The 14,540-nt window shown below is 49.6% G+C and overlaps 1 protein-coding gene across 9 annotated transcripts in view; it reads left to right on the top strand.

Annotated features, from left to right (window-relative positions):
* The window catches only part of LOC112223211, a 107,150-nt gene that overhangs the window by 92,191 nt on the left and 419 nt on the right, over positions 1 to 14,540 (top strand). For all 9 annotated transcript variants that reach the window (XM_042305715.1, XM_042305710.1, XM_042305709.1 and 6 more), the window contains one exon: positions 13,075 to 14,540. This exon is cut by the window's right edge. In XM_042305715.1, coding sequence (XP_042161649.1) covers positions 13,075 to 13,448 — 374 coding nt within the window. In that variant the 3' untranslated portion in view covers positions 13,449 to 14,540. The remainder of the gene's footprint in view (positions 1 to 13,074) is intronic.

Genomic DNA, 14,540 nt, shown 5'->3' with positions numbered 1-14,540 from the left:
TTAACACACTGACCACCCCACTATCACTATACTGACCACCCCACTATCACTACACTGACCACCCCACTATCACTACACTGACCACCCCACTATCACTACACTGACCACCCACTATCACTACACACTGACCACCCCACTATCACTACACTGACCACCCCACTATCACTACACTGACCACCCCACTACCACTGACCACCCTACACTGACCACCCCACTATCACTACACTGACCACCCCACTATCACTACACTGACCACCCCACTATCACTACCCACCTAGTTTAACACACTGACCACCCCACTATCACTATACTGACCACCCGACTATCACTACACTGACCACCCCACTATCACTATACTGACCACGCCACTATCACTACACTGACCATCCCACTATCACTACACTGACCACCCCACTATTACTACACTGACCACCCCACTATCACTACACTGACCACCCCACTATCACTACCCACCTAGTTTAACACACTGACCACCCCACTATCACTACACTGACCACCCCACTATCACTACACTGACCACCCCACTATCACTACACTGACCACCCCACTATCACTACACTGACCACCCCACTATCACTACCCACCTAGTTTAACACACTGACCACCCCACTATCACTACACTGACCACCCCACTATCACTACACTGACCACCCCACTATCACTATACTGACCACCCCCTCACTATCACTACACTGACCACCCCACTATCACTACACTGACCACCCCAATATCACTACACTGACCACCCCACTATCACTACACTGACCACCCCACTATCACTACCCACCTAGTTTAACACACTGACCAACCCACTATCACTATCCACCTAGTTAAACACACTGACCACCCCACTATCACTATACTGACCACTCCACTATCACTACACTGACCACCCCACTATCACTATCCACCTAGTTTAACACACTGACCACCCCACTATCACTATACTGACCACCCCACTATCACTACACTGACCACCCCACTATCACTACACTGACCACTCCACTATCACTACACTGACCACTCCACTATCACTACACTGACCACCCCACTATCACTACCCACCTAGTTTAACACACTGACCACCCCACTATCACTATACTGACCACCCCACTATCACTACACTGACCACCCCACTATCACTACACTGACCACCCCACTATCACTACACTGACCACCCCACTATCACTACACTGACCACCCCACTATCACTACCCACCTAGTTTAACACACTGACCACCCCACTATCACTATACTGACCACCCCACTATCACTACACTGACCACCCCACTATCACTACACTGACCACCCCACTATCACTACACTGACCACCCCACTATCACTACACTGACCACCCCACTATCACTACACTGACCACCCCACTATTACTACCCACCTAGTTTAAAACACTGACCACCCCACTATCACTACACTGACCACCCCACTATCACTACCCACCTAGTTTAACACACTGACCACCCCACTATCACTACACTGACCACCCCACTATCACTACACTGACCACCCCACTATCACTACACTGACCACCCTCTACCACTATACTGACCACCAAACTATCACTACACTGACCACCCCACTATCACTACACTGAACACCCCTCTACCACTATACTGACCACCCCACTATCACTACACTGACCACCCCACTATAACTACCCACCTAGTTTAACACACTGACCACCCCACTATCACTACACTGACCACCCCACTATCACTACCCACCCAGTTTAACACACTGACCACCCCACTATCACTACCCACCTAGTTTAACACACTGACCACCCCACTATCACTACACTGACCACCCCACTATCACTACACTGACCACCCCATCATCACTACCACTGACCACCCCACTATCACTACACTGACCACCCCACTATCACTACACTGACCACCCCACTATCAACACACTGACCACCCCACTATCACTACACTGACCACCCCACTATCACTACACACACTGACCACCCCACTATCACTACACTTACCACCCCACTATCACTACCCACCTAGTTTAACACACTGACCACCCCACTATCACTATACTGACCACCCACTATCACTACACTGACCACCCCACTATCACTATACTGACCACCCCACTATCACACACTGACCACCCCACTATCACTACACTGACCACCCCACTACTACACTGACCACCCCACTATCACTACACTGACCACCCCACTATCACTACCCACCTAGTTTAACACACTGACCACCCCACTATCACTACACTGACCACCCCACTATCACTACACTGACCACCCCACTATCACTACACTGACCACCCCACTATCACTACACTGACCACCCCACTATCACTACCCACCTAGTTTAACACACTGACCACCCCACTATCACTACACTGACCACCCCACTATCACTACACTGACCACCCCACTATCACTACACTGACCACCCCAATATCACTACACTGACCACCCCACTATCACTACACTGACCACCCCACTATCACTACCCACCTAGTTTAACACACTGACCAACCCACTATCACTATCCACCTAGTTAAACACACTGTTCCAACCATCACCACCCCACTATCACTATACTGACCACTCCACTATCACTACACTGACCACCCCACTATCACTACCCACCTAGTTTAACACACTGACCACCCCACTATCACTACACTGACCACCCCACTACCCCACTATCACTACACTGACCACCCCACTATCACTACACTGACCACCCCACTATCACTACACTGACCACCCCACTATCACTACACTGACCACCCCACTATCACTACCCACCCAGTTTAACACACTGACCACCCCACTATCACTATACTGACCACCCCACTATCACTACACTGACCACCCCACTATCACTACACTGACCACCCCACTATCACTACACTGACCACCCCACTATCACTACACTGACCACCCCACTATCACTACCGACCTAGTTTAACACACTGACCACCCCACTATCACTATACTGACCACCCCACTATCACTACACTGACCACCCCACTATCACTACACTGACCACCCCACTATCACTACACTGACCACCCCACTATCACTACACTGACCACCCCACTATCACTACACTGACCACCCCACTATTACTACCCACCTAGTTTAACACACTGACCACCCCACTATCACTACACTGACCACCCCACTATCACTACCCACCTAGTTTAACACACTGACCACCCCACTATCACTACACTGACCACCCCACTATCACTACACTGACCACCCCACTATCACTACACTGACCACCCCTCTGCCACTATACTGACCACCAAACTATCACTACACTGACCACCCCACTATCACTACACTGAACACCCTCTACCACTATACTGACCACCCCACTATCACTACACTGACCACCCCACTATAACTACCCACCTAGTTTAACACACTGACCACCCCACTATCACTACACTGACCACCCCACTATCACTACCCACCCAGTTTAACACACTGACCACCCCACTATCACTACCCACCTAGTTTAACACACTGACCACCCCACTATCACTACACTGACCACCCACTATCACTACACTGACCACCCCCCCACTATCACTACACTGACCACTCCACTATCACTACACTGAACACCCCACTATCACTACCCACCTAGTTTAACACACTGACCACCCCACTATCACTGACACTGACCACCCCACTATCACTACACTGACCACCCCACTATCACTACACTGAACACCCCACTATCACTACACTGACCACCCCACACTATCACTATACTGACCACCCCACTATCACTACACTGACCACCCCACTATCACTACCCACCTAGTTTAAAACACTGACCACCCCACTATCACTACACTGACCACCCCACTATCACTACACTGACCACCCCACTATCACTACACTGACCACCCCACTATCACTACACTGACCACCCCACTATCCACCTAGTTTAACACACTGACCACCCCACTGTTACTACACTGACCACCCCACTATCACTACACTGACCACCCCACTACCACTACACTGACCACCCCACTATCACTACCCACCTAGTTTAACACACTGACCACCCCACTGTCACTACACTGACCACACCACTATCACTACACTGACCACCCCACTATCACTACACTGACCACCCCAATATCACTACACTGACCACCCCACAATCACTACACTGACCACCCCACTATCACTACACTGACCACCCCAATATCACTACACTGACCACCCCACTATCACTACCCACCTAGATTAACACACTGACCACCCCACTATCACTACACTGACCACCCCCTATCACTATCACTACCCACCTAGTTTAACACACTGACCACCCCACTGTCACAACATTGACCACCCCACTATCACTACACTGACCACCCCACTATCACTACACTGACCACCCCACCTACACTACACTGACCACCCCACTATCACTACACTGACCACCCCACTATCACTACACTGACCACCCCACTATCACTACCCACCTGGTTTAACACACTGACCACCCCTATATCACTACACTGACCACCCCACTATCACTACACTTACCTCCCCACTATCACTACATTGACCACCCCACTATCACTATACTGACCACCCCACTATCACTACACTGACCACCCCACTATCACTACCCACCTAGTTTAACACACTGACCACCCCACTATCACTACACTGACCACTCCACTATCACTACACTGACCACCCCACTATCACTACACTAACCACCCCACTATCCACCTAGTTTAACACACTGACCACCCCACTGTCACTACACTGACCACCCCACTATCACTACACTGACCACCCACTACCACTACACTGACCACCCCACTACACTACCCACCTAGATTAACACACTGACCACCCCACTATCACTACACTGACCACCCGACTATCACTACCCACCTAGTTTAACACACTGACCACCCCACTGTCACTACACTGACCACCCCACTATCACTACACTGACCACCCCACTATCACTACACTGACCACCCCAATATCACTACACTGACCACCCCACAATCACTACACTGACCACCCCACTATCACTACACTGACCACCCCAATATCACTACCCACCTAGATTAACACACTGACCACCCCACTATCACTACACTGACCACCCCACTATCACTATACTGACCACCCCACTATCACTACACTGACCACCCCACTATCACTACCCACCTAGTTTAACACACTGACCACCCCACTATCACTACCCACCTAGTTTAACACACTGACCACCCCACTATCACCACCCACCTAGTTTAACACACTGACCACCCCACTATCACTACACTGACCACTCCACTATCACTACACTGACCACCCCACTATCACTACCCTGACCACCCCACCATCACTACCCACCTAGTTTAACACACTGACCACCCCACTATCACTACACTGACCACCCCACTATCACTACACTGACCACCCCACTATCACTACCCACCTAGTTTAACACACTGACCACCCCACTATCACTACACTGACCACCCCACTATCACTACACTGACCACCCCACTATCACTACCCACCTAGTTTAACACACTGACCACCCCACTATCACCCACTGACCACCCCACTATCACTACACTGACCACTTCACTATCACTACACTGACCACCCCACTATCACTACACTGACCACCCCACTATCACAACCCACCTAGTTTAACACACTGACCACCCCACTATCACTACACTGACCACTCCACTATCACTACACTGACCACCCCACTATCACTACACTGACCACCCCACTATCACTACCCATCTAGTTTAACACACTGACCACCCCACTATCACTACACTGACCACCCACTACCACTACACTGACCACCCCACTATCACTACCCACCTAGATTAACACACTGACCACCACACTATCAATACACTGACCACCCCACTATCACTACCCACCTAGTTTAACACACTGACCACCCCACTGTCACTACACTGACCACCCCACTATCACTACACTGACCACCCCACTATCACTACACTGACCACCCCACTATCACTACACTGACCACCCCTCTACCACTACACTGACCACCAAACTATCACTACACTGACCACCCCACTATCACTACACTGAACACCCCTCTACCACTATACTGACCACCCCACTATCACTACACTGACCACCCCACTATAACTACCCACCTAGTTTAACACACTGACCACCCCACTATCACTACACTGACCACCCCACTATCACTACCCACCCAGTTTAACACACTGACCACCCCACTATCACTACCCACCTAGTTTAACACACTGACCACCCCACTATCACTACACTGACCACTCCACTATCACTACACTGACCACCCCACTATCACTACACTGACCACCCACTATCACTACACTGAACACCCCACTATCACTACCCACCTAGTTTAACACACTGACCACCCCACTATCACTACACTGACCACCCCACTATCACTACACTGACCACCCCACTATCACTACACTGAACACCCCACTATCACTACACTGACCACCCCACTATCACTATACTGACCACCCCACTATCACTACACTGACCACCCCACTATCACTACCCACCTAGTTTAAACACTGACCACCCCACTATCACTACACTGACCACCCACTATCACTACACTGACCACCCCACTATCACTACACTGACCACCCCACTATCACTACACTGACCACCTAGTTTAACACACTATCACTATCCACCTAGTTTAACACACCTGACCACCCCACTATCACTACACTGACCACCCCACTACCACTACACTGACCACCCCACTATCACTACCCACCTAGTTTAACACACTGACCACCCCACTGTCACTACACTGACCACACCACTATCACTACACTGACCACCCACTATCACTACACTGACCACCCCAATATCACTACACTGACCACCCCACTATCACTACACTGACCACCCCACTATCACTACACTGACCACCCCAATATCACTACACTGACCACCCCACTATCACTACCCACCTAGTTTAACACACTGACCACCCCACTATCACTACACTGACCACCCCACCTACACTACACTGACCACCCCACTATCACTACACTGACCACCCCACTATCACTACACTGACCACCCCACTATCACTACCCACCTGGTTTAACACACTGACCACCCCATATCACTACACTGACCACCCCACTATCACTACACTGACCACCCCCCACTATCACTACCATTGACCACCCCACTATCACTATACTGACCACCCCACTATCACTACACTGACCACCCCACTATCACTACCCACCTAGTTTAACACACTGACCACCCCACTATCACTACACTGACCACCCACTATCACTACACTGACCACCCCACTATCACTACACTAACCACCCCACTATCCACCTAGTTTAACACACTGACCACCCCACTGTCACTACACTGACCACCCCACTATCACTACACTGACCACCCACTACCACTACACTGACCACCCCACTACACTACCCACCTAGATTAACACACTGACCACCCCACTATCACTACACTGACCACCCCACTATCACTACCCACCTAGTTTAACACACTGACCACCCCACTGTCACTACACTGACCACCCCACTATCACTACACTGACCACTCCACTATCACTACACTGACCACCCCAATATCACTACACTGACCACCCCACAATCACTACACTGACCACCCCACTATCACTACACTGACCACCCCAATATCACTACCCACCTAGATTAACACACTGACCACCCCACTATCACTACACTGACCACCCCACTATCACTATACTGACCACCCCACTATCACTACACTGACCACCCCACTATCACTACCCACCTAGTTTAACACACTGACCACCCCACTATCACTACCCACCTAGTTTAACACACTGACCACCCCACTATCACCACCCACCTAGTTTAACACACTGACCACCCCACTATCACTACACTGACCACTCCACTATCACTACACTGACCACCCCACTATCACTACCCTGACCACCCCACCATCACTACCCACCTAGTTTAACACACTGACCACCCCACTATCACTACACTGACCACCCCACTATCACTACACTGACCACCCCACTATCACTACCCACCTAGTTTAACACACTGACCACCCCACTATCACTACACTGACCACCCCACTATCACTACACTGACCACCCCACTATCACTACCCACCTAGTTTAACACACTGACCACCCCACTGTCACTCCACTGACCACCCCACTATCACTACACTGACCACTTCACTATCACTACACTGACCACCCCACTATCACACACTGACCACCCCACTATCACGACCCACCTAGTTTAACACACTGACCACCCCACTATCACTACACTGACCACCCACTATCACTACACTGACCACCCCACTATCACTACACTGACCACCCCACTATCACTACCCATCTAGTTTAACACACTGACCACCCCACTATCACTACACTGACCACCCACTACCACTACACTGACCACCCCACTATCACTACCCACCTAGATTAACACACTGACCACCCCACTATCAATACACTGACCACCCCACTATCACTACCCACCTAGTTTAACACACTGACCACCCCACTGTCACTACACTGACCACCCCACTATCACTACACTGACCACTCCACTATCACTACACTGACCACCCCAATATCACTACACTGACCACCCCACAATCACTACACCGACCACCCCACTATCACTACACTGACCACCCCACTATCACTACACTGACCACCCCAATATCACTACCCACCTAGTTTAACACACTGACCACCCCACTATCACTACACTGACCACCCCACTATCACTATACTGACCACCCCACTATCACTACCCACCTAGTTTAACACACTGACCACCCCACTATCACTACCCACCTAGTTTAACACACTGACCACCCCACTATCACCACCCACCTAGTTTAACACACTGACCACCCCACTATCACTACACTGACCACCCACTATCACTACACTGACCACCCCACTATCACTACCCTGACCACCCCACTATCACTACCCACCTAGTTTAACACACTGACCACCCCACTATCACTACACTGACCACCCCACTATCACTACCCACCTAGTTTAACACACTGACCACCCCACTATCACTACACTGACCACCCCACTATCACTACACTGACCACCCCACTATCAATACCCACCTAGTTTAACACACTGACCACCCCACTATCACCCACTGACCACCCCACTATCACTACACTGACCACTTCACTATCACTACACTGACCACCCCACTATCACTCCACTGACCACCCCACTATCACTACACTGACCACCCCACTATCACTACACTGACCACCCCACTATCACGACCCACCTAGTTTAACACACTGACCACCCCACTATCACTACACTGACCACCCACTATCACTACACTGACCACCCCACTATCACTACCCTGACCACCCCACTATCACTACCCATCCAGTTTAACACACTGACCACCCCACTATCACTCCACTGACCACCCCACTATCACTACACTGACCACCCCACTATCACTACACTGACCACCCCACTATCACTACACTGACCACCCCACTATCACTACCCACCTAGTTTAACACACTGACCACCCCACTATCACTACACTGACCACCCCACTATCACTACCCTGACCACCCCACTATCACTTCCCACCTAGTTTAACACACTGACCACCCCACTATCACTACACTGACCACCCCACTATCACTCCACTGACCACCCCACTATCACTACACTGACCACCCCACTATCACTACACTGACCACCCCACTATCACGACCCACCTAGTTTAACACACTGACCACCCCACTATCACTACACTGACCACCCACTATCACTACACTGACCACCCCACTATCACTACCCACCTAGTTTAACACACTGACCACCCCACTATCACTCCACTGACCACCCCACTATCACTACACTGACCACCCACTATCACTACACTGACCACCCCACTATCACAACACTGACCACCCCACTATCACTACCCACCTAGTTTAACACACTGACCACCCCACTATCACTACCAACCTAGTTTAACACACTGACCACCCCACTATCACTACCCACCTAGTTTAACACACTGACCACCCCACTATCACCACCCACCTAGTTTAACACACTGATCACCCCAATACCACTACACTGACCACCCCACTATCACTACACTGACCACCCCACTATCACTACCCACCTAGTTTAACACACTGACCACCCCACTATCACTACACTGACCACCCCACTATCACACACTGACCACCCCACTATCACTACACTGACCACCCCACTATCACTACACTGACCACCCCACTATCACTACCCACCTAGTTTAACACACTGACCACCCCACTATCACTACACTGACCACCCCACTATCACTACCCACCTGGTTTAACACACTGACCACCCCTATATCACTACACTGACCACCCCACTATCACTACACTGACCACCCCACTATCACTATACTGACCACCCCACTATCACTACACTGACCACCCCACTATCACTACCCCCTAGTTTAACACACTGACCACCCCACTATCACTACACTGACCACCCCACTATCACTACCCCACTGACCACCCCACTATCACTACACTGACCACCCCACTATCACTACACTGACCACCCCACTGTCCACCTAGTTTAACACACTGACCACCCCACTATCACTACACTGACCACCCCACTATCACTACCCATCTAGTTTAACACACTGACCACCCCACTATCACTACACTGACCACCCCACTACCACTACACTGACCACCCCACTATCACTACACTGACCACCCCACTATCACTACACTGACCACCCCACTATCACTACCCACCTAGTTTAACACACTGACCACCCCACTATCACTACCCACCTAGTTTAACACACTGACCACCCCACTATCACTACACTGACCAGCCCACTATCACTACCCACCTAGTTTAACACACTGACCACCCCACTATCACTACACTGACCACCCCACTATCACTACCCACCTACTTTAACACACTGACCACCTCACTATCACTACACTGACCACCCCACTATCACTACCCACCCAGTTTAACACACTGACCACCCCACTATGACTACCCACCTAGTTTAACACACTGACCACCCCACTATCACTACACTGACCACCCCACTATCACTACACTGACCACCCCACTATCACTACACTGACCACCCCACTATCACTACCCACCCAGTTTAACACACTGACCACCCCACTATCACTACCCACCTAGTTTAACACACTGACCACCCCACTATCACTACACTGACCACCCCACTACCACTATACTGACCACCCCACTATCACTACCCACCCAGTTTAACACACTGACCACCCCACTATCACTACACTGACCACCCCACTCTCACTACACTGACCACCCCACTATCACTACCCACCCAGTTTAACACACTGACCACCCCACTATCACTACCCACCTAGTTTAACACACTGACCACCCCACTATCACTACACTGACCACCCCACTACCAGTTTACACTGACCACCCCACTATCACTACCCACCCAGTTTAACACACTGACCACCCCACTATCACTACACTGACCACCCCACTTTCACTACACTGACCACCCCACTATCACTACACTGACCACCCCACTATCACTACACTGACCACCCCACTATCCACCTAGTTTAACACACTGACCACCCCACTATCACTACCCATCTAGTTTAACACACTGACCACCCTACTATCACTACCCACCTAGTTTAACACACTGACCACCCCACTATCACTACCCACCTAGTTTAACACACTGACCACCCCACTATCACTACACTGACCACCCACTATCACTACACTGACCACCCCACTATCACTACACTGACCACCCCACTATCACTACACTGACCACCCCACTATCCATCTAGTTTAACACACTGACCACCCCACTATCACTACACTGACCACTCCACTACCACTACACTGACCACCCCACTATCACTACACTGACCACCCCACTATCACTACACTGACCACCCCGCTATCACTACCCACCTAGTTTAACACACTGACCACCCCACTATCACTACCCACCTAGTTTAACACACTGACCACCCCACTATCACTACACTGACCACCCCACTATCACTACACTGACCACCCCACTATCACTACCCACCCAGTTTAACACACTGACCACCCCACTATCACTACCCACCTAGTTTAACACACTGACCACCCCACTATCACTACACTGACCACCCCACTACCACTATACTGACCACCCCACTATCACTACCCACCCAGTTTAACACACTGACCACCCCACTATCACTACACTGACCACCCCACTATCACTACACTGACCACCCCACTATCACTACACTGACCACCCCACTATCCACCTAGTTTAACACACTGACCACCCCACTATCACTACCCATCTAGTTTAACACACTGACCACCCTACTATCACTACCCACCTAGTTTAACACACTGACCACCCCACTATCACTACACTGACCACCCCACTATCACTACCCACCTAGTTTAACACACTGACCACCCCACTATCACTACACTGACCACCCCAATATCACTACCCACCCAGTTTAACACACTGACCACTCCACTATCACTACACTGACCACCCCACTATCACTACACTGACCACCCCCACTATCACTATACTGACCACCCCACTATTACTACACTGACCACCCCACTATCACTACCCACCTAGTTTATCACACTGACCACCCCACTATCACTACACTGACCACCCCACTATCACTACACTGACCACCCCACTATCACTACACTGACCACCCCACTATCACTACCCACCTAGTTCCCCTCAGCCTCACTCACTGCTCAGCCCAATAGCTCTCTCTGAGCTGAGCACCTTTAACTATGCTAGGCCTTGAATGGAAAAAAAAATCTGTCTCGTATTTATGCACATGTTCTGCTCTCTCAGCAAGGTACCAGAATATTAAACCAGCGTTGCTGCCCCCAGGAGGCAGAGGCCGGGACTACGGATCAGTGGGTCTGGACTGTGGGTCAAACTACTCCGTGACTATGATTATAGGAGACAAGCAGTCTGCCGCTTCTCCCACTCTCAGTTGTGATGGTAGTGGTCCATCTATCACCAGTCACACTGACCCACAGCGCCCCCTCCTGGATGGATGGCAGCACCACTCATTTCACCAGGAATCTACTACAAGAAGGCAGCTTCACCAGCACCAAGCAATGTACCACCACGACCAGGAACCATCTCTGAGGTCCTGCACCGGTCTGCCTCCGCCACGCAAGAAGTCTGTCTTCAACAAGTTCTTTGGAAAGAAAGACTGAAGCTGTTATCAATCAATCACATATTTCTCTTACCTTTCTTTTGGTATTTTCTTAAAACTGCATCATCGTTGGTTAAGGGCTTGTAAGAAAGCATTTCACTGTTGTATTCGGCGCATGTGAGAAATAAAATTTGATTTGATATTTATGAAGTCCTTTTTTACTTTTACAGTCCTTTCTTGCCCGACAGCTGAGTTATAACGGACTGAAGTTAACATCATAGCAGCACGTCTGGACTCTGACGTCTTGAGTTTGCTATGTGAGGGCTGCTGTACTCTGTATTTTTACTCAATAAGGATTGGAAACCAAGCAGGCTTTGTGTATTAATGTGTGGTGCTCATTAAATGACCCCTGCTACATACAGTAGCTAATCTATTTGTGTTTCAACCATCCGTGTGTGCTGGTAGTCCTAAGTCCTAAAAATACAGGTAAAACAAGCTGTGTGTCCTGGATAATAGTGGGCCCTGAAATGATTGACACCCTTGATACATGGTTGACACCCTTGATACATGGTTGACACCCTTGATACATGGTTAACACCCTTGATAAATGTTTGACACCCTTGATACATGGTTGACACCCTTGATACATGGTTGACACCCTTGATACATGGTTGACACCCTTGATACATGGTTGACACCCTTGATAAATGGTTGACACCCTTGATACATGGTTGACACCCTTGATACATGGTTGACACCCTTGATAAATGGTTGACACCCTTGATACATGGTTGACACCCTTGATACATGAATGACACCCTTGATACATGAATGACACCCTTGATACATGATTGACACCCTTGATAAAGATGAGCAATAATGACTGCATAAAACAATTAAAATACTGAGCTAGATTGCTATGCTAAAAAAAGGGATTTTTTTTTTATACTAATACAACTGCTCAGATAAAGAGATTTTGTTTAAAAACCTTAAAGTCGTCCAAATGATTCATACCCGTTTTCAGTACATTTCAACTCAATTCAAATTACTTTATTGGCATGACTTAACAATGTACATATTGCCAAAACGTACATATTGCCTTTCAATACCACACCTTGTGAGGATAACCGCAATGAGCCTTTTTCTAAAATGC

Source organism: Oncorhynchus tshawytscha, linkage group LG24 (genome assembly GCF_018296145.1).
Source record: "Oncorhynchus tshawytscha isolate Ot180627B linkage group LG24, Otsh_v2.0, whole genome shotgun sequence".
Taxonomy (NCBI): Eukaryota; Metazoa; Chordata; class Actinopteri; order Salmoniformes; family Salmonidae; genus Oncorhynchus; species Oncorhynchus tshawytscha.
The sequence above is the reverse complement of the archived record's forward strand: the minus strand, read 5'-3'. Positions and strand labels throughout refer to the sequence as shown.